Source organism: Oncorhynchus masou, chromosome 8 (assembly GCF_036934945.1).
Source record: "Oncorhynchus masou masou isolate Uvic2021 chromosome 8, UVic_Omas_1.1, whole genome shotgun sequence".
In the NCBI taxonomy this organism is placed as follows: domain Eukaryota; kingdom Metazoa; phylum Chordata; class Actinopteri; order Salmoniformes; family Salmonidae; genus Oncorhynchus; species Oncorhynchus masou.
In genome coordinates, this window is record NC_088219.1 from 10,126,404 (window position 1) to 10,150,055 (window position 23,652).

Genomic DNA, 23,652 nt, shown 5'->3' on the forward strand with positions numbered 1-23,652 from the left:
GCCTGAAGCTCACGTTATAGGGCACGCACAGAGAAGATCTTTGTATTTCTGGACACGTCAGAGTGTTTTCTTTCGAACGGTAGCAATTATATGCATAGTCGAGCATCTTTTTGTGACAAAATATCTTGTTTAAAACGGGAACGTTTTTCATCCAAAAATGAAATAGCGCCCCCATAGATGTAAGAGGTTAACACAGTTTCCAAAGAAGGGCCATAAGTATACAGAATGGTGTCATCTGTGTAGAGGTGGATCAGAGAATCACCAGCAGCAAGAGCGACATCATTGATGTATACAGAGAAAAGAGTTGGCCCGAATATTGAACCCTGTGGCACCCCCATAGAAACTGGTCCGGACAACAGGCCCTCCGATTTGACACACGGAACTCTGTCTGGGAAGTAGTTGGTGAACCAGGCGAGAAACCAAGGCTGTTGAGTCTGCCGATAAGAATGTGGTGATTGACAGAGTCGAAAGCCTTGGCCAGGTAAATTAATACGGTTGCACAGTATTGTCTCTTATCAATGGTGTATATGATATCGTTTAGGACCTTGAACGTGGCTGAGATGCACCCATGACCAGCTCGTAAACCAGATTGCATAGCGGAGAGGGTATGGTGGGATTTGAAATGGTCAGTGATCTTGGCTTTCGGAGACCTTAGGTAGGATAGATGTAGGTCTGTAGCAGTTTGGGTCTAGAGTGTCTCTCCCTTTGAAGAGGGGCATGACCTCGGCAGCTTTCCAATTCTTGGGGATCTCAGATGATACGAAAGAGGTTGAACAGGCTAGGAATAGGGGTTGCAACAATTTTGGCTAATAATTTTAGAAAGAGAGTCCAGATTGTCTAGCCCGGCTGATTTGTAGGGCTTCAGATTTTACAGCTCTTTCAGAACATTGTCTATCTGGATTTGAGTGAAGGAGAAGTGGGGGAGGCTTGGGAAAGTTGCTGTGGAGGGTGCAGGGATGTTGACCGGGGTAGGGGCAGCCAGGTGGAAAGCATGGCCAGCCGTAGAAAAATGTGTTTCCAAGCCTCAGTGCAGTTGGCAGCTGGGAAGAGGTGCTCTTATTCTCCATGGACTTCAGTGTCCCAGAACTTTTTGGAGTTTGTGCTGCAGTAGGCAAATGTCTGTTTGAAAAAGCTAGCCTTTGCTTTCCCAACTTCCTGTGTATATGGGTTCCTAACTTCCCTGAAAAGTTGCATATCGCGAGGGTTATTTGATGCTAATGCAGTACGTCACAGAATGTTTTTGTGCTGGTCAAGTGCAGTCAGGTCTGGAGTGAATCAAGGGCTATGCTTGGGGCATGCTTACTTAAGATAGTGAGGGAAGCTCTTTTAAAGAATAACCAGACATCCTCTACTGACGGAATGAGGTCAATATCCTTCCAGGATACCCGGGCCAGGGCGATTAGAAAGGCTTGCTCGCTGAAGTGTTTTAGGGAGTGGTTGACAGTGATGAGTGGAGGTTGTTTGACCACAGACCCATTACGGACACAGGCAATGAGGCAGTGATTGCTGAGATCCTGGTTGAAGACAGCAGAGGTGTATTTGGAGGGCATGTTGGATAGGATGATATTGTCTCTGTTTACAGATTTGGGGGTGGACCTAATTTGTGTTAGATTGAGGGCATCAAGATTAGATTGTAGGATGGCCGGGGTGTTAAGCATGTCCCACTTTAGGTCACCTAACAGCACAAGCTCTGAAGATAGATGAGGGGCAATCAATCCACATATGGTATCCAGGGCACAGCTGGGTGCAGATACTTATTTTCCACCATCATTTGCAAATAAATTCATTAAAAATCCTACAATGTGATTTTCTGGATTTTTTTCTTTCATTTTGTCTGTCATAGTTGAAGTGTACCCATGATGAAAATTACAGGCCTCTCATCTTTTTAAGTGGGAGAACTTGCACAATTGGTGGCTGACTAAATACTTTTTTGCCCCACTGTACTTAGTTTTACCTGCAATACAATAATAACTCAAGAAAGTTTTACTGTAATACAATGAAGGCAGACTGTAGTTCAGATAGAGCCTGGTCAGTCATGGGGGCAATAGCACACACAACATTATCATTGGCATACAAGTGCAGGTTAAATTATTTTACAGCCGATATTGTTAATGTAAACAGGAAAAAGTACAGGACCTAGATTCGACCCCTGTGGGACACCTTTTGTAATATCCAGGAAACCTGAATTAACATCATCAGTAGAGACACATTGAGTTCTTTCGGTCAAGTACTTTGTTAACCAGTTACATGCAGCCTGGTCAAGGCCAATTGAGGAAAGCCTCTGAATTATCAATGAGTGATCAAATGTATCGAAAGCCTTTGACAGGTCAATGTTGCCTTTTATCCATACAGTTAACCACATCATGTATAACTACAGTGGTTGGCCCTTTAAAAGTAGCAGCACAGCTTGCATGGTGCCGCAGAATTCTATGGCACATTATTTAAGTGTCAGCCACTGTTGCTATTTAGTGCTAGTTTGACCACCAGAGGCCATCTTTGAGAAGCATTTGAAAGCCTTCAATAGTGGCTGTAATAGAGAATTTAAAATATTTTCTGTAAGAACATAGTATATGGGACTGATTTGAAGAAATATTGCTCCATTCATTCATTAATATTGTGGTGTTTCGATTGCACCCTGGCCGGCAGGGTAGCCTAGTGGTTTGAGTGTTGGACTAGTCACCAAAAGGTTGCAAGTTCAATTCCCCAAGCTGACAAGGTACAAATCTGTTGTTACAGTTAACCCACTGTTCCTAGACTGTCATTGAAAATAAGAGTTTGTTCTTAACTGACTTGTCTAGTTAAATAAAGGTAAAAGATATTTTAAAAACTCCCAGGGTTTCCGTGAGGATGGAAAGGAAAATATGGCGCTGACATTCTGGAGGGGGTGTGGATGACCACGCACGAAGAGCATAACATTTCCTCATTTTATTATTGTAGTCTAACCAATATCCATCTGATGATAGAATTCCCCCCTTCAAGGCAAGTCTATTGTTCTGCTAATAGCCCTGCTAATAGTCATAATGGTGCTGGACCATTTGTCTTTTAAATAGTATTTTCCAGTAAGCAACCATTTTTGAACCTTCATTAGCCTACTTTGTTCCAATATTTCTGTCATTCAGTGATATTTATTCCCATAGTTATTCGTTATGGATCGTTAAGGAAATAAACATCTGCATTTTTAAAGAGTATTTGTATCATTATTCTATTAACGAAAGCATTAAGGTGCTGATGAAGAAATACAGTACTGTACAGTGCTATGCTTTGTCCGACATTTTGTGGTTGCATGATGTTACGTACCTCTTAGAGGAGGGAACGCAACACCCCACTACATCTCAACTCCCCGATGAGTGAAAAAAGATTGTAGGTGCGGGGAAGGACAACAGAAGCAGAGAAAAATACAGTTTACAGGGAATTCATAATTCCTTAATAACACGGTAATATGGGGTGGACGGAACCAAACTGCAAAGTGTTTCCTTTCAAATGGTACCAATAATATTTATTTTATTTATCTGTTATTTTACCAGGTAAGTTGACTGAGAACACGTTCTCATTTGCAGCAACGACCTGGTGATAGTTACAGGGAAGAGGAGGGGGATGAATGAGCCAATTGTAAACTGGGGATTATTAGGTGACCGTGATGGTTTGAGGGCCAGATTGGGAATTTAGCCAGGACACCGGGGTTAACACCCCTACTCTTACAATAAGTGCCATGGGATCTTTAATGACCTCAGAGAGTCAGGACACCCGTTTAACGTCCCATCCGAAAGACAGCACCCTACACAGGGCAATATCCCAATCACTGCCCTGGGGCATTGGGATATTCTTTTTTTAGACCAGAGGAAAGAGTGCCTCCTACTGGCCCTTCAACACCACTTCCAGCAGCATCTAGTCTCCCATCCAGGAAATGACCAGGACCAACCCTGCTTAGCTTCAGAAGCAAGCCAGCAGTGGTATGCAGGGTGGTATATGCATATCAGAGAGTCAGGACACCCGTTTAACGTCCCATCCGAAAGACAGCATGCAATATGCATATCCTCGCTTCAGGCAGTGACATTTGGGTATGTAATATTAGGTGAAAATTGAAGGGAAAAAAGGGGCGGATCCGAGTTGAGCACTCGGATATAGCATCAATAACATCAGTTATGGCATCAGGGGGTGCGGAAAATCCCAGCAACACATAAATGTGCATTCTGGTTTATGGACATAGCTACAAACAGGTGCTCAAATGTCTTGATTATGTTAAGTGACCTAATCTTGGTTCTTACTGTTTACGTTTATAATTACGTGGACAGACAGACAGACAGACAGACAGACAGACAGACAGACAGACAGACAGACAGACATCTTATTTACAGAGATACTGGGGGAAGATGTTTTGCCTTTAAGTTGGTTCTTATTAAAATGTTTAGAGCATTTTGAAAATAATACATTTTATCGAGAGGCTGTTTAGGCAAAGGGATGCACTTTGCGTGTGTGTCGTGTGTGCAGACATGCGTCAGAGTGTGTGATAATGAGTAGTTTTTGTATGTTTCCCCCTGAGAATTAAGTTGAACATTCTTGAAATAAAGAAGTGATTCATTAAGGATCCGCCCCTTTTTTTAAATTTTCGCCTAAAACGACATACTCAAATCTAACTGCCTGTAGCTCAAGACCTGAAGCGTAGGTATGCATAGTCTTGATACCATTTGAAAGGAAACACTTTTGAAGTTTGTGGAAATGTGAAACTAATGTAGGAGAATATAACACATTAGATCTGGTAAAAGTTAATACAAAGAAAAATACAATTGTTTTGTATTTTTTTGTACCATCTTTGAAATGCAAGAGAAAGGCCATAATGTATTATTCCAGCCCAGGCACAATTTAGATTTTGGCCTCTAGATGGCAGCAGTGTATGTGCAAAGTTTTAGACTGATCTAATGAACCATTGCAATTATGTTCAACTTTTTGTATCAAGACTGCCCAAATGTGCCAAATTGGAATATCAATAACTTTTCAAGTTCATAACTGTGCACTCTCCTCAAACAATAGCATGGTATTCTTTCACTGTAATAGCTACCGTAAATTGGACAGTGCAGTTAGATTAACAGGCATTTAAGCTTTCTGCCAATATCAGATATGTCTATGTCCTGGGAAATGTTCTTGTTGCTTACAACCTCATGCTAATCACATTAGCACACATTAGCTCAACCGTCCCGTGGGTGGGACACTGATCTGTAGAGATCTTTAAGAGGTTTTAAAAGGTTCTCCTGTGTTCAGTTGTTGATGTCTTTCTCTTCCGTTCTTCCATCATATTCTTCCGTCTGCCTCTCTTCCCTCTCCTCCTGTCTCTCTTCCCTCTCCTCCCGTCTCTCTTCCCTCTCCTCCTGTCTCTCTTCCCTCTCCTCCTGTCTCTCTTCCCACTCCTCCCGTCTCTCTTCCCTCTCCTCCCGTCTGTCTTCCCTCTCCTCCCTCTCCTCCTGTCTCTCTTCCCTCTACTCCCATCTCTCTTCCCTCTCCTCCCGTTTCTCTTCCCTCTCCCCCTGTATGTTCCTTCTCCTCCTGTCTCTCTTCCCTCTCCTCCCGTTTCTCTTCCCTCTCCCCCTGTATGTTCCTTCTCCTCCTGTCTCTCTTCCCTCTCCTCCCGTTTCTCTTCCCTCTCCCCCTGTCTGTTCCTTCTCCTCCTGTCTCTCTTCCCTCTCCTCCTGTCTCTCTTCCCTCTCCCCCTGTCTGTTCCTTCTCCTCCTGTCTCTCTTCCCTCTCCTCCTGTCTCTCTTCCCTCTCCCCTGTCTGTTCCTTCTCCTCCTGTCTCTCTTCCCTCTCCTCCTGTCTCTCTTCCCTCTCCCCCTGTCTGTTCCTTCTCCTCCTGTCTCTCTTCCCTCTCCTCCTGTCTCTCTTCCCTCTCCCCCTGTCTGTTCCTTCTCCTCCTGTCTCTCTTCCCTCTCCTCCTGTCTCTCTTCCCTCTCCTCCTGTCTCTCTTCCCTCTCCCCTGTCTGTTCCTTCTCCTCCTGTCTCTATTCCCCTGTCCTCCTGTCTCTCTTCCCTCTCCTCCTGTCTCTCTTCCCTCTCCCCTGTCTGTTCCTTCTCCTCCTGTCTCTCTTCCCTCTCCTCCTGTCTCTCTTCCCTCTCCCCTGTCTGTTCCTTCTCCTCCTGTCTCTCTTCCCTCTCCTCCTGTCTCTCTTCCCTCTCCCCCTGTCTGTTCCTTCTCCTCCTGTCTCTCTTCCCTCTCCTCCTGTCTCTCTTCCCTCTCCCCTGTCTGTTCCTTCTCCTCCTGTCTCTATTCCCCTGTCCTCCTGCCTCTCTTCCCTCTCCCCCTGTCTGTTCCTTCTCCTCCTGTCTCTATTCCCCTGTCCTCCTGCCTCTCTTCCCTCTCCCCCTGTCTGTTCCTTCTCCTCCTGTCTCTCTTCCCTCTCCTCCTGTCTCTCTTCCCTCTCCCCCTGTCTGTTCCTTCTCCTCCTGTCTCTCTTCCCTCTCCTCCTGTCTCTCTTCCCTCTCCCCCTGTCTGTTCCTTCTCCTCCTGTCTCTATTCCCCTGTCCTCCTGCCTTTCTTCCCTCTCCCCCTGTATGTTCCTTCTCCTCCTGTCTCTATTCCCCTGTCCTCCTGTCTCTCTTCCCTCTCCTCCCGTCTCTCTTCCCTCTCCTCCCGTTTCTCTTCCCTCTCCCCCTGTATGTTCCTTCTCCTCCTGTCTCTCTTCCCTCTCCTCCTGTCTCTCTTCCCTCTCCCCCTGTCTGTTCCTTCTCCTCCTGTCTCTCTTCCCTGTCCTCCTGCCTCTCTTCCCTCTCCCCTGTCTGTTCCTTCTCCTCCTGTCTCTCTTCCCTGTCCTCCTGCCTCTCTTCCCTCTCCCCTGTCTGTTCCTTCTCCTCCTGTCTCTATTCCCCTGTCCTCCTGTCTCTCTTCCCTCTCCCCCTGTCTGTTCCTTCTCCTCCTGTCTCTCTTCCCTCTCCTCCTGTCTCTCTTCCCTCTCCCCCTGTCTGTCCCTTCTCCTCCTGTCTCTCTTCCCTCTCCTCCTGCCTCTCTTCCCTCTCCCCTGTCTGTTCCTTCTCCTCCTGTCTCTCTTCCCTGTCCTCCTGCCTCTCTTCCCTCTCCCCTGTCTGTTCCTTCTCCTCCTGTCTCTCTTCCCTGTCCTCCTGCCTCTCTTCCCTCTCCCCTGTCTGTTCCTTCTCCTCCTGTCTCTCTTCCCTGTCCTCCTGCCTCTCTTCCCTCTCCCCCTGTCTGTTCCTTCTCCTCCTGTCTCTATTCCCCTGTCCTCCTGCCTCTCTCCTCCTCATATGTTGAGATGGTACTGAAGTAATGCATTCTGTTATCCATAAGACACTGTTGGCTGTGTGACATGACACCTGTGTCCCTGCCACCATTCACTGTCATACATCAAGCGACAGATTATACTATATGTAACAGATTATGATCTGACTAAGAAGATGTTGTTGAGTTGGAGCAGAGCAGACGTAATCTGACAGATGGTTATAATCTGAAGAAACCAAATGTTGAAACTGTTTGTAGACCTCTCAGGTTATCTGCATAGACAAAGTTGTGTGTGTGTGTGTGTGTGTGTGTGTGTGTGTGTGTGTGTGTGTGTGTGTGTGTGTGTGTGTGTGTGTGTGTGTGTGTGTGTGTGTGTGTGTGTGTGTGTGTGTGTGTGTGTGTGTGTGTTTGCGTGTGCGTGCGGGTGGGTGTGTGTGCGTGCGTGCGTGCGTGCGTGCATTTTAAATGTTTTTGTTCTATGAAGATTTTGTGGCACGGAGAATTATAATTATTGTGTTGTTTGTGTGTGTGTGTGTGTGTGTGTGTGTGTGTGTGTGTGTGTGTGTCTCTGTGATGACTCATCTCTCTAGGGAAATCTGTCTGGGGCACAACTCCCTGACTCCAGTGGTACAGTATTACCAGTTCACCGTTTCCTCCCTCCCGACAACTGGTTTAACGGTTTTCATCACTGGTGCAGGCCTGACTGACTCTCAGAGCTGAGCCTCGCAAGCATGACAAGACGATTTTACACACACACACACTCACACACACACACCACTCTGATCTTTTTAGCCCACCGCCTGTGTGTAATCACATTAATCAAACGCTCCCACCTCACAGAGACAGGCTTCAGTCTCCTCACAGAGACTGGTTTCAGTCCTTCCACCTCAAAGAGACTGGTTTCAGTCCCCCACGTCACAGAGACTGGTTTCAGTCCCCCACCTCACAGAGACTGGTTTCAGTCCCCCACCTCACAGAGACTGGTTTCAGTCCCCCACGTCACAGAGACTGGTTTCAGTCCCCCACGTCACAGAGACTGGTTTCAGTCCCCCACCTCACAGAGACTGGCTTCAGTCCCCCACGTCACAGAGACTGGTTTCAGTCCCCCACCTCACAGAGACTGGTTTCAGTCCCCCACGTCACAGAGACTGGTTTCAGTCCCCACGTCACAGAGACTGGTTTCAGTCCCCCACCTCACAGAGACTGGTTTCAGTCCCCCACGTCACAGAGACTGGTTTCAGTCCCCCACCTCACAGAGACTGGTTTCAGTCCCCCACGTCACAGAGACTGGTTTCAGTCCCCCACGTCACAGAGACTGGTTTCAGTCCCCCACCTCACAGAGACTGGCTTCAGCCCCCCACCTCACAGAAACTTGTTTCAGTCATTCCACCTCACAGAGACTGGCTTCAGCCTCCCCCTTACAGAGACTGGCTTCAGTCCCCCACCTCACAGAGACTGGTTTCAGTCCTTCCACCTCACAGAGACTGGCTTCAGCCTCCCCCTTACAGAGACTGGCTTCAGCCCCTCACCTCACAGACACTGGTTTCAGTCCCCCACCTCACAGAGACTGGTTTCAGTCCTTCCACCTCACAGAGACTGGCTTCAGCCTCCCCCTTACAGAGACTGGCTTCAGTCCCCCACCACACAGAGACCGGTTTCAGACCTTTCACTTCACAGAGACTGGCTTCAGCCCCCCACCTCACAGAGACTGGCTTCAGCCTCCCACCTCACAGAGACTGGTTTCAGTCATCCCACCTCACAGAGAATGGAACAGCCCCCCACCACACAGAGACTGGTTTCAGTCCTTTCACTTCACAGAGACTGGTTTCAGTCCTTTCACTTCACAGAGACTGGCTTCAGTCCCCCACCACACAGAGACCGGTTTCAGACCTTTCACTTCACAGAGACTGGCTTCAGCCCCCCACCTCACAGAGACTGGCTTCAGCCTCCCACCTCACAGAGACTGGTTTCAGTCATCCCACCTCACAGAGACTGGCTTCAGCCTCCCACCTCACAGAGACTGGTTTCAGTCCTTTCACTTCACAGAGACTGGTTTCAGTCCCCCACGTCACAGAGACTGGTTTCAGTCCCCCACGTCACAGAGACTGGTTTCAGTCCCCCACCTCACAGAGACTGGTTTCAGTCCCCCACGTCACAGAGACTGGTTGCAGTCCCCCACCTCACAGAGACTGGTTTCAGTCCCCCACCTCACAGAGACTGGTTTCAGTCCCCCACGTCACAGAGACTGGTTGCAGTCCCCCACCTCACAGAGACTGGTTTCAGTCCCCCACCTCACAGAGACTGGTTTCAGTCCCCCACGTCACAGAGACTGGTTTCAGTCCCCCACCTCACAGAGACTGGTTTCAGTCATTCCACCTCACAGAGACTGGCTTCAGCCTCCCCCTTACAGAGACTGGCTTCAGTCCCCCACCTCACAGAGACTGGTTTCAGTCCCTTCACCTCACAAAGACTGGCTTCAGCCCCCCACCTCACAAAGACTGGCTTCAGCCCCCCACCTCACAGAGACTGGCTTCAGCCCCCCACCTCACAGAGACTGGCTTCAGCCCCCCATCTCACAGAGACTGGCTTCAGCCTCCCACCTCACAGAGACTGGCTTCAGCACCCCACCTCACAGAGACTGGCTTCAGCACCCCACCTCACAGAGACTGGCTTCAGCACCCCACCTCACAGAGACTGGTTTCAGCCTCCCACCTCACAGAGACTGGCTTCAGCCTCCCACCTCACAGATACTGGCTTCAGCCTCCCACCTCACAGAGACTGGCTTCAGCCTCCCACCTCACAGAGACTGGCTTCAGCTTCCTGTGTGATTGGCAGCCAGTAGCATCTGCTACTATCCACACTGCAGTACTGTGCCTTTGTTTGAGGTATTCATGTGTGTTTGGTGGCCTAGATTCAGAACGACAATAGGAAACAACAGCAGGAGTTGTAGGACTGAAAGGGTTCTCTTACTTACTAGTACCTGTAGTACAAATCAGTGTTGTGTTCGAGACCACCTAAAACAAGACTGAGTCAAGACCAAGACCAGAGCAAATCAAAACCGAGACCGGGACAGGGGCGAAGGCGGGCGAGTCCGAGTCAAAAACGAGACTAGAGCAACGCAAGCCCAATTCAAGACCATGACTGTAATTTTGTCAAATTGTCACCATAATAGTTAAAAATGTCCAGTATTTCTGTGTTCATATGTCAGAAGAACATATGGATTCTTTCCACATTTAGAATGGTGAACAGAATGCATAATGAGGGTAAATAGAGCCAATATAAATGATCTGTAAGGGTTTTCCTCTGGTGAAAGAGAAGCGGACCAAAATGCAGCGTGGTGGTTATTCATGTTCTTTAATTAAGGAACTCGACATGAAAATAACTAACAAAACAATAAATGTGTGAAAACCTAAACAGTCCTATCTGGTGAAAACACAGAGACAGGAACAATCACCCACAAACACACAGTGAAACCCAGGCTACCTAAATATGGTTCCCAATCAGAGACAATGACTAACACCTGCCTCTGATTGAGAACCATATCAGGCCAGACATAGAAATAGACAAACAAGACATCCAACATAGAATGCCCACTCAGATCACACCCTGACCAACCAAAACATAGAAACATACAAAGCAAACTATGGTCAGGGTGTGACATGATCACTAAACAAACAGGTGTATAAATGATCACGAAACAAACAGGTGTATAAATGATCATGAAACAAACAGGTGTATAAATGATCATGAAACAAACAGGTGTATAAATGATCACTAACCAAACAGGTGTATGAATGATCACTAACCAAACAGGTTTATAAATGATCACTAACCAAACAGGTTTATAAATTATCACTAACCAAACAGGTGTATAAATGATCACTAACCAAACAGGTTTATAAATTATCACTAACCAAACAGGTGTATAAATGATCACTAACCAAACAGGTGTATAAATGATCACGAAACAAACAGGTTTATAAATGATCACAAAACAAACAGGTGTATAAATGATCACTAACCAAACAGGTTTATAAATGATCACGAAACAAACAGGTGTATAAATGATCACCAACCAAACAGGTCAGTAAATGATAACTAACCAAACAGGTCAGTAAATGATAACTAACCAAACAGGTGTATGAATGATCACTAACCAAACAGGTGTATAAAAGATCACTAACCAAACAGGTCAGTAAATGATAACTAACCAAACAGGTCAGTAAATGATAACTAACCAAACAGGTCAGTAAATGATAACTAACCAAACAGGTGTATGAATGATCACTAACCAAACAGGTCAGTAAATGATCACTAACCAAACAGGTCAGTAAATGATAACTAACCAAACAGGTCAGTAAATGATAACTAACCAAACAGGTCAGTAAATGATAACTATCCCAAACAGGTCAGTAAATGATCACTAAACACGGTCTACAAAGCAGCATGGCAGTCCTGGTGAGCCTGGCACATACTGCCATATCCCGTTCAAAGACACTTTCATATTTTGTCATGTCTCAATGATCTCAAGGCTTAAACATCCTACTTTAACCTGTCTGCTCCTCTTCATCTACACTGACTGAAGTGTATATCAACACAAGTAAAGGACAGTAATGTTACGAGTGAAGTAGGAGGCCCAGGTTTTAATAGTCTATAAGATATAAATGTGTCATGAAAGGGAGTGTGGATATCTGGCCTGGCTAAGTGACTATGACTTCACGCGCTGAAGGAGATGATAATTATTAGATGTTTTTACTCCGCTGGTCTCGTCGCTGGTCTCGGGAAGAAACGTCAAGTCGTCATTGTCCGAGACCTAGTCAAAAACGATTTTAAAAATGTATCTGACACTGAGACAAGACCGAGACACTCCACATGTGGTCTGAAGACCATACTGGAGTACAACAACACTGGTACAAATACTAGCATACACACCACCTCACAATACTTGCAGTTCTATGACACACAGTATTGCAAATATTAATACTAGTAGCATATAAAAGCCTCTAAAAGAAATCAGAAATGGGGTGTCTCCTTTGACAGAATATATGATAGAGGAAACTATATTACAACATCCAGATTCAACAGTCCAACGGACGTTTCATCTTCTGACAAAACCCCCTGTCAAAATAATGTTTCAATTTGTCAGACTTACGCTGGGTGCAGTAGTGTATCTCTACTGTATAGAGAATAAAAGGAGAAATCGTTTATTGTATTCTGAAAGTCATTTAAACTTCAAGCCTTTTTGTGTTAAAAGATACAGACCTGATAGAGATAAAAGGTTCTGCTGTGTGTGCGTGCCAGCGTGCGTGCCAGCGTGCGTGCGTGTGTGCGTGCCAGCGTGCGTGCGTGTGTGCGTGCCAGCGTGCGTGCGTGTGTGCGTGCGTGCCAGTGTGCGTGCCAGCGTGCGTGCCAGCGTGCGTGCGTGTGTGCGTGCCAGCGTGCGTGCGTGTGTGCGTGCGTGCCAGTGTGCGTGCATGTGTGCGTGCCAGCGTGCGTGTGTGCGTGCGTGCCGGCGTGTGTGTGTGTGTGCGTGCGTGCCAGCGTGCGTGTGTGTGTGCGTGCGTGCGTGCGTGTGTGCGTGCCTGTGTGCGTGCGTGCATGTGTGCGTGTGTGCGTGCGTGCCTGTGTGCGTGCGTGCGTGCGTGTGTGCGTGTCTGTGTGCGTGCATGTGTGTGTGCGTGTCTGTGTGCGTGCGTGTGTGTGTGCGTGCGTGCGTGCGTGCGTGTGTGTGTGCGTGCCAGCGTGTGTGCCTGTGTGCGTGCCAGCGTGCGTGCCTGTGTGCGTGCCTGTGTGCGTGTGTGCGTGCGTGCCTGTGTGCGTGTGTGCGTGCGCCTCTATAATAGACAGAACAAAGAGGGTTGACAAAGGGTCATGTCATCCTGTGTAAACCTGGGGAAACTTTAGTAAGCCGTTGTAATAGTGAGATACCAGCTGTGGTGAGGTGTTAACAGTTTTCTGATAGCAGAGTTTCTGTATTTCTGAAGGCCACAAACGCAGGAAGGGTTAAGTTGCGTTATCTGTGTGTGTTTGTGTGTGTGTGTAAGAGTTTTAGTTTGTCACCATCACACAGCCACAGTTGAGCTGCAGTTATCAGAGGAGTCACGACCCCGATCAGGGGCCGTCTCTCTGTAGTCTTATCTTAATGAGGCCTCACTTACACAACACTGTGTGTGTGTGCCTGCATGTGTGAGAGAAAGAGAGAGACCTTGAGGAATAGAGTTGTGAACTTCCTGTGAAGAATTTTCAAAGGAGATTCTCCATTGAGTTTGCTTTTTCATCCAAGACTAGACTAAAACCCTTCATATATACAGTACATTCAGAAAGTATTCAGGCCCCATGATTTTCTTCACACCTTGTTATTTTACAGCCTTATTCTAGAATGTATTAAATTGTTTTTTCCCCCTCATCAATCTACAAACAATACCCATAATGACAAAGAAAAAGCTGTTCATATTTTATTTTTACAAACAGAAATATGACATCTACAAAATTCAGACCCTTTACTCAGTACTTTGTTGAAGCACCTTTGGCAGCGATTACAGTCTTGGGTATGACGCTACAAGCTAGGCAAACCTGTATTTGGGAAGTTTCCCCCGGTCTTCAATGCAGATCCTCTCAAGCTCTGTCAGGTTGGATAGGGAGCATCGCTGCACAGCTATTTTCAGGTCTCCCCAGAGATGCTGGATGTCAGGTCCTGAGTGCTCGGGAGCATGATCTCTCTGTACTTTGCTCCGTTCATCTTTCCCTCGATCCTGACTAGTCTCCCAGTCGCTGCAGCAGAAAAACATCCCCACAGCATGATTCTGTCATCACCATACTTCACCGTAGGGATGGTGCCAGGTTTCCTCCAGATGTGACGCTTGGCATTCAGGCCAAAGAGTTCAATCTTGGTTTCATCAGACCAGAGAATTTGGCTAACTCAAAGCGGGCTGTCATGTGCCTTTTACTGAGGAGTGGCTTCCATCTGAGGAGTGGCTTCCATAAAGGCCTGATTAGTAGAGTTCTGAAGAGATGGTTGTCCTTCTGGAAGGTTCTCCCATCTCCACAGAGGAACTCTAGAGCTCTGTCAGAGTGACCATTGGGTTCATGGTCACCTCCCTGACCAAGGCCCTTCTCCCCTGATTGTTCAGTTTGGCCAGGCGGCCAGCACTATAAAGAGTCATCGTGGTTCCAAACTTCTTCCATTTAACGATGATCGAGACCACTGTGTTGTTGGGGATCTTCAATGCTGCAGACATTTTTTGTACCCTTCCCCAGATCTGTACCTCGAAACATTCCTGTCTCGGAGCTAAATGGACAATTCCTTCAACCTTATAAAGACAGGTGTGTGCCTTTCCAAATGGACTCCGATCACGTTGTAGAAACAAGGATGATCAATGGAAACAGGATGCAAAAGGGGTCTGAATTCTATTGCAAATGTTTGCTGGAATTTTTTTTAAATGAGGAAAATGTTTTCTTAAATCCTTTTCAGAATAAGGCTGTAACATTACACAACGTGGAAAAAGTCAAAGGGACTAAATACTTCCTGAGTGTAAATGCTTTCTACGTGACTTTGAGTAACACTGTTCTGATTTAGTTAGCATCTTCAGAGTAACACTGTTCTACACACTTATCTAGTTAGCATCTTCAGAGTAACACTGTTCTACACACTTATTTGGTTAGCATCTTCAGAGTAACACTGTTCTACACACTTATTTAGTTAGCATCTTCAGAGTAACACTGTTCTACACACTTATTTAGTTAGCATCTTCAGAGTAACACTGTTCAACAAACTGATTTAGTTAGCATCTTCAGAGTAACACTGTTCTACACACTTATTTAGTTAGCATCTTCAGAGTAACACTGTTCAACACACTGATTTAGTTAGCATCTTCAGAGTAACACTGTTCTACACACTTATTTGGTTAGCATCTTCAGAGTAACACTGTTCAACACACTGATTTAGTTAGCATCTTCAGAGTAACACTGTTCAACACACTGATTTAGTTAGCATCTTCAGAGTAACACTGTTCTACACACTTATTTAGTTAGCATCTTCAGAGTAACACTGTTCAACACACTTATTTAGTTAGCATCTTCAGAGTAACACTGTTCTACACACTTATTTAGTTAGCATCTTCAGAGTAACACTTCAACACACTGATTTAGTTAGCATCTTCAGAGTAACACTGTTCTACACACTTATTTAGTTAGCATCTTCAGAGTAACACTGTTCTACACACTTATCTAGTTAGCATCTTCAGAGTAACACTGTTCTACACACTTATCTAGTTAGCATCTTCAGAGTAACACTGTTCTACACACTTATCTAGTTAGCATCTTCAGAGTAACACTGTTCTACACACTTATCTAGTTAGCATCTTCAGAGTAACACTGTTCTACACACTTATCTAGTTAGCATCTTCAGAGTAACACTGTTCAACACACTGATCTAGTTAGCATCTTCAGAGTAACACTGTTCTACACACTTATCTAGTTAGCATCTTCAGAGTAACACTGTTCTACACACTTATTTGGTTAGCATCTTCAGAGTAACACTGTTCTACACACTTATCTAGTTAGCATCTTCAGAGTAACACTGTTCTACACACTTATTTGGTTAGCATCTTCAGAGTAACACTGTTCTACACACTTATCTAGTTAGCATCTTCAGAGTAACACTGTTCTACACACTTATTTGGTTAGCATCTTCAGAGTAACACTGTTCTACACACTTATCTAGTTAGCATCTTCAGAGTAACACTGTTCTATACACTTATGTAGTTAGCATCTTCAGAGTTGTACTGTTTGTTGATTGAAATGTCTGTTCCCTTTTGAGATCTTCAAAGGGATCGAGGGAGAGAGGAAGACCGACGGAGATGGGAGAAAGAGAGGCTTTATGAAATGGAGAGAGAGTGATAAGTGACCGTGATGTTTAGTGACGATGCGTATGTGATGTGTAGTGGAATTGACTGTGTGTATCTACAACACAGTTGGCCAGTGTCATCTTAATTGCAGAGGACTGGCTCATAGTATTGGCTGGAATGGAATTAACGGAATGGTATCAAACACATCAAACACCTGGTTTACATGTGGTTGATACCATTCCATTGAGTCCATTCCAGCCATTATTATGAGCTGTCCTCCCCTCCGCTCCCTCCTGTGGTCTACAGTATGCAGTATGTATCTCTTAGAATGACAGTTTGTCATTAGGTAAATCGAATAGTACTTATGTCATTATTTGAGGGAGCTAATCATAGGAGTAGATAGGGGTTAATCTAATGACCTACTAATCATTGTGATGCTGTCATTTATTGAAAGGTTAATTCAAGTGGTAATTATTATATCTGTCTAGAGGTGTGTACCGATATAGAGGTGGTGTAGGCAATACCTGCAGATAGATAGATATCAATCCTTCATCTCCATAACACCTAATCTGATGCTAATCTCATTCTGATCTGATGCTAATCTGATGCTAATCTGTGTGTATGTCAAATCAAATTCAATTTTATTTGTCACTTTCTCTGAATACAGCAGGTGTGCTCTTCACAGTAAAATTCTTACTTACAGGCTCTTTCTCAGCGATTTAAAATCAGAAAATAAAAAAACACAATAATGATGCTACAGCTGTCGGAGCTGCAGGTGTGTTTCTTTCCAAATCATGTCCAATCAATTGAATTTATCACAGTTGGACTCCAATCAAGTTGTAGAAACATCTCAAGGATGATCAATGGAAACCAAGACGCACCTGAGCTCAATTTCAAGTCTCATAGCAAAGGGTCTGAATAGTTATGTAAATAAGGTATTTCCGTTTTTAATTTTTAATACATTTGCAAACATTTCTAAAAACCTCTTTACACTTTGTCATTATGGGTTATTGTTTGTAGATTGCTGAGGATTTGTTATTTATTTAATGCATCTTAGAATAAGTCTGTAACGTACCAACATGTGCAAACAGCCAAGGGGTCTGAATACTTTCCTAAGGCACGGTACCTTTGTACGCCTCCTTGTCTGTATACCTGCAGAAAACAAAAGTGAGCAGTTCAGTCATCTGCACCCAATACAGCCAGCCTTCAACATAATATTAAAGCCTACATATTCTTACCTCTTTGTTGATTGATATCCATTGAATTGTGTCCTTTCTCTGTTTTAGAAAGATTTACAGAAACACGAAAAGACAGATGGTGTCATCATAAAACAATATCAACGTAGATGCAAGGGACAACCCTTACCTTATATTGGGTAGATCTTTACATGCTTTAGCTAAGTGCCTGCACCTGCTGTCCATCTAAATTCAAATCCAAACGTTTCAGTTGGGCAGTAAGGTTCCTGCAAGAACCCCCCCCCCCCCCCCACACACACACACACTAAGGATTTTCCTCGATGGACCCCACCTCCTATGGGGTTCTTGGAAGAACCCTTTGGAGGCCATTTTCAGAGCCGAGAACTTTACGGTTCTTCTAAGAACTTTTGAGGATCTTAGAAGAACCCATGTTGAACCCCTAATTCTTAGTGTGGAAAACCTCCCTGGTCTTTGTGGTTGAATCTGTGTTTTAAATGCACTGTTCGGCTGAGCGAACGGTGCCGGTACACCTGCATATAGCCTCGCTATTGTTATTTACTGCTGCTCTTTAATTATTTGTTATTCTTGTCTCTTACTTTACATTTTTGGGGTGTATTCTTAAAACTGCATTGTTGGTTAAGGGCTTGTAAGTAAGCATTTCACTGTAAGTTCTACAACAATTGTATTCGGTGTGTGTGACAAAAACAATTTGATTTGATTATGTTAAACTTGTTTATTTACTCCCAAATTTATTTAGGCTTGCCATAACAAATGGGTTGAATACATTATGGACTCAAGATGTTTCAGCTTTTCATTTTTAATTTGTTTGTCTTTTGGGGTATTATGTTTAGACCAGTTACCAAACATCTAAATGTAATCCATTTTAAATTCAGGGTGTAACAACAAAATATGGAAAAGTCAATATTCTCTGAAGGCACAGTATGTGTTCATGTCCGTGTGTTTCCTATTGAGAGGTAATCCCTGTAAACAGGAACTGTAGATGAAACAGACATACACATAGATATCATCCTTCATCTCCATACCTTCTCATTTAGGTCTCCATTCAATCTGTACAGCGTGACTGAAATGTAAAGACAAATGTTCCCACATCAGCAGAGACTGCCTTCAACGTAAACTCTGCATATGTCGGCTCAATGTGAAATTTCCTTTACATTTCTATAGTGCAATCTGTACCGTAATCTGTACCACAATCTGTACCGCAATCTGTACCGTAATCTGTACCGCAATCTGTACCGCAATCTGTACCGTAATCTGTACCACAATCTGTACCACAATCTGTACAGTAATCTGTAACGTAATCTGTACCGTAATCTGTACCGCAATCTGTAACGTAATCTGTAGCGTAATCTGTAACGTAATCTGTACCGCAATCTGTACCTCAATCTGTAACGTAATCTGTACCGCAATCTGTACCGCAATCTGTACTGCAATCTGTAGCGTAATCTGTACCGCAATCTGTACCGCAATCTGTAGCGTAATCTGTAACGTAATCTGTCCCGTAATCTGTACCGCAATCTGTACCGCAATCTGTACCACAATCTGTACCACAATCTGTACAGTAATCTGTAACGTAATCTGTACCGTAATCTGTACCGCAATCTGTAACGTAATCTGTAGCGTAATCTGTAACGTAATCTGTACCGCAATCTGTACCTCAATCTGTAACGTAATCTGTACCGCAATCTGTACCGCAATCTGTACTGCAATCTGTAGCGTAATCTGTACCGCAATCTGTACCGCAATCTGTAGCGTAATCTGTAACGTAATCTGTCCCGTAATCTGTACCGCAATCTGTACCGCAATCTGTACCACAATCTGACCTGCAATCTGTAACGTGATCTGTACCGTAATCTGTACCACAATCTGTAACGCAATCTGTACCACAATCTGTACCACAATCTGTACCGCAATCTGTAACGTAATCTGTACCGTAATCTGTAACGTAATCTGTACCACAATCTGTAACGTATCTGTACCACAATCTGTACCGTAATCTGTAACGTAATCTGTACCGTAATCTGTACTGCAATCTGTACCACAATCTGTACCGCAATCTGTACCACAATCTGTAACGTAATCTGTACCACAATCTGTACCGCAATCTGTACCGCAATCTGTACCGCAATCTGTAATGTAAACTGTACCACAATCTGTACCACAATCTGTAACGTAATCTGTACCACAATCTGGTCCACAATCTGTAACGTAATCTGTACCACAATCTGGTCCACAATCTGTACCACAATCTGTAACGTAATCTGTCCAACAATCTGTACCGCAATCTGTACCGCAACCTGTACCACAATCTGTACCACAATCTGTACCGCAATCTGTACCACAATCTGTACCACAATCTGTAACGTAATCTGTACCACAATCTGTACCGCAATCTCTACCGCAATCTGTACCACAATCTGTACCACAATCTGTAACGTAATCTGTACCACAATCTGTACCGCAATCTGTACCGCAATCTGTACCGCAATCTGTACCGCAATCTGTACGGCAATCTGTACCGCAATCTGTACTGCAATCTGTAACGTCATCTGAATCACAATCTGTACCACAATCTGTACCGCAATCTGTACCACAATCTGTACCGCAATCTGTACCGCAATCTGTACCACAATCTGTACCGCAATCTGTAACGTAATCTGTACCGTAATCTGTACCACAATCTTCACCACAATCTGTACCACAATCTGTAATGTAATCTGTACCACAATCTATACCACAATCTTAACCGCAATCTGTAACGTAATCTGTACCACAATCTGGTCAGCAATCTGTACGACCATCTGTACCGCAATCCGTAGTGCAATCCGTAGTGCAATCCGTAGTGCAATCCGTAGTGCAATCCGTAGTGCAATCCGTAGCGCAATCCGTAGCGCAATCTGTAGTGCAATCCGTAGTGCAATCCATAACTGTCAGGATTTGGCCAGGGTTGTTCCGTGTTTTTGTCAGTAGATGTCCCCATTGTGCTTTTTGTCCCTGTGTTTTTCCCTTGACCCCCATTATTGTTTGCACCTGTGTCTTGTTTCCCCTGAGTGTATTTAAACCCTTTGTTTCCCTCAGTTCTGTGCTCTGTGTTTGTATGTTGGCACCCTGCCCTAGTGTTCTGTGTGCTCTTGTCGATTCCGGGTGAAGTTCTTGTAGTATTCTGTTTTTTGTTTTTGTTTAGTTTTAGTGAGTTTCTTTTAGGTTTTTTTTGTGTTTTACCTACCACCTTTTGGATTTGCCATTTTTTATTTTAGGAGTTTTTCTTTATTAAATACACCGTCTTAAGTACTGCTGTGTCTGCCTCATCTTCTGGGTTCTGCTGTCTATTCGTGGCTCAGTTGGTTAAGTGACTGTTTCTCACTCCGGAGACCCAGGTTCGAAACCGGGTCCTGACAGAAACACAGAGCCAAAAATGAACCCAGAGGCAGCCAGTTCCCAGGACCTTTTTGCCACGCTGTCCCACCACCAGGAGACTGTCCAACGCCACGAAGCCGCCCTGGTTCAGCAAGAGGCCTTAATGGCTAGACATTCTCATCTTCTGTCGGAGATGCTGACTTCCATTAAGCAAGTATCTGATCGACTTACCCCGGCAACAGTTCCCGTCCCAGTACCTCAAGTTCACGTACCCATGGCAGTTAACCCCCTGGCTGAACCTCGTCTTCCACCTCCCCAACGGTTCTCAGGTGATCCAAGTGCTTGTAAAGGGTTTCTCACTCAATGTTCTCTCTCCTTTGAGCTGCAACCCTCGTCATTTCCCACCGACCGGTCTAAGATCGCATATATCATCACCCTGCTGTCGGAAAAAGCCCTGGCCTGGGCTACTGCTGTGTGGGATGCCCATAGTTCCTGCTGTGCCAGCTACTCTGCCTTTGCTGAGGAATTCAAACGAGTGTTTCAAGGCCCAAGCAGTGGTTCTGACTCAGCCAAACAGCTCCTGACTCTCCATCAAGGTTGGCGCAGCGTGACGGACTATGCCATCCAGTTCCGCACGGTGGCAGCAGCGAGTGGCTGGAACAACGAGGCGCTCACGGTGTGCTTTCTGAAAGGCCTTTCCGACACTATCCAAGATGAACTGGCCACTCGGGAACCACCGGACAATCTCGAGTCCCTGATCAAGTTGGCCTCACGCATTGACCAGCGTCTGAGAGAGAGAGAACTCAACCGTAGACCTCTAGCCCCTATCAGTCCCAGCTCCGAGTCCCCACCTTTATCATCACTGGCTCCACCGGAACCCATGCAGATTGGACGCATCTCCCAGGCTGAGAGAGACCGCCGGATGAGGAGCGACGCTGTCTATATTGCGGCAAACCGGGCCATTTCCGTTCCACGTGTCCCAGGCTCCAGGGAAACGCTCTGTCCCGTACAGACCGGGGGAACTGTAACGGGAAACATAACCTCCTCCCATCTGTCCAACTCCCGTCTGCTCATTCCAGTCACCCTCTCCTGGGACAACCACAAGCTTCACCTTCAAGCCTTGGTAGACTCTGGAGCCGCAGGTAACTTCATGGATGGTGTCTGGGCGAAGAAGAATGGCGTTCCCTCTGAACCTCTAAGTGACCCCATGAGGGTTACTACATTGGATGGAAGCCCTTTGGGATCTGGACTTGTCACTCATGTCACTACCTCCTTGAGACTTTCAGTTTCACAACACCAGGAATTGATGAACTTTCATTTGATCTCCTGTTCCGAGTTCCCTCTCGTCCTTGGATACCCCTGGCTTCACAGCCATAACCCTCACATCGACTGGTCTGTGGGCACTATCAAGCAGTGGGGTCCTACGTGCCAAGCTACTTGTATTTTCCAGAATTCCCGAGTTCTACTCCCGAGTCTTTAGAATCCATCGATCTGACCCGAGTTCCCGAGTGTTACCATGACCTCAAACTGGTGTTTAGCAAACAGAGGGCCACCATGCTACCACCCCATAGATCTTACGATTGCCCCATCGACCTGTTTCCGGGCACTTGCCCCCCAGGGGTCGGATCTTTTCCCTATCTCCACCCGAACGAGCTGCTATGGATACCTATATCAAGGACTCTCTGGAAGCAGGCCTCATGCGTCCATCCACCTCCCCGGCGGGAGCAGGGTTCTTCTTTGTGGCCAAGAAAGACGGTGGGTTACGTCCTTGCATCGACTACCGGGGACTCAATGACATAACCGTCCGTAACCGTTACCCGCTACCCCTTATGGCCACAGCCTTCGAGCTGCTCCAGGAAGCAGTTGTTTTCACTAAGCTTGACCTGCGGAACGCATACCATCTTGTGCGGATCAGACCTGGTGACGAGTGGAAGACCGCTTTCAACACGCCTACTGGTCACTATGAATACTTGGTGATGCCCTTCGGCCTGACCAACGCCCCAGCGGTGTTCCAAGCGCTCATAAACGATGTGCTTAGGGATATGCTTAACATATTTGTGTTCGTTTACTTGGATGACATCCTCATCTTTTCGAGCTCCCTTCAAGAACACACTAAGCATGTCAGACAAGTACTCAAACGCCTCCTGGACAGCCATCTGTACGTTAAGCCGGAAAAATGTGAATTCCATTCATCCCGAGTACAATTCCTGGGATTTGTAGTGGAACCCGGTCGAATCCAAATGGACCCTAGGAAGGTAGGGGCGGTAGCGGATTGGCCCACCCCCAAATCCGTTAAGGATGTTCAGCGTTTCCTGGGCTTCACAAACTTTTACCGCAAGTTCATCAAGAACTTCAGTTTGGTGGCAGCTCCTCTCTCAGCTTTAACCAAAGGTGGCAATGCAAGGTTTTCTTGGGGAAGAGAAGCTGAGACGGCCTTCCAAGGACTCAAGCAGCGCATCCTCTCTGCTCCCATCCTGATACTACCGACTACGGATGAACCATTTGTGGTGGAGGTAGACGCATCAGAGGTTGGTGTTGGAGCTGTCCTGTCTCAGAGGGGTGAAGACAAGAAGCTTCATCCGTGCGCTTTCTTCTCACACCGGCTTACCCCGACTGAGAGGAACTACGATGTGGGGGATCGTGAACTCCTAGCGGTTAAGATGGCATTGAAGGAATGGAGACACTGGCTCGAGGGGGCTTCTCACACGTTTCAAGTGCTTACGGACCACAAGAATCTGGAGTATATCCAGCAGGCGAAGCGATTGAACTCTAGACAAGCTAGATGGTCTCTTTTCTTCAATCGATTCCAGTTTATCCTCACCTATCGGCCCGGGTCGAAGAATCTCAAACCGGATGCCCTGTCCCGAGTCTACGCTCCTGCCATTCGAGATGACACGGACATGCCTGTCCTTCCTGCTGCTAAGATTGTGGCTCCGATCTCGTGGCAAGTTGAGGATACCGTGAGACGTGCTCAAGCTAGCGAACCGGACCCTAAAGGAGGTCCTGCCAATCGGTT

At 45.8% G+C, this 23,652-nt stretch overlaps 1 protein-coding gene across 1 annotated transcript; it reads left to right on the forward strand.

Annotated features, from left to right (window-relative positions):
- The first annotated feature begins 4,490 nt into the window (after positions 1-4,490).
- LOC135543739 (mucin-2-like) lies at positions 4,491-10,047 on the forward strand. The gene is made up of 2 exons (XM_064971097.1): positions 4,491-4,494; positions 8,060-10,047. The coding sequence occupies exons 1-2, from the start codon at positions 4,491-4,493 to the stop codon at positions 10,045-10,047; spliced, it is 1,992 nt and encodes a 663-aa protein (XP_064827169.1).
- The last annotated feature ends 13,605 nt before the right edge of the window (positions 10,048-23,652 follow it).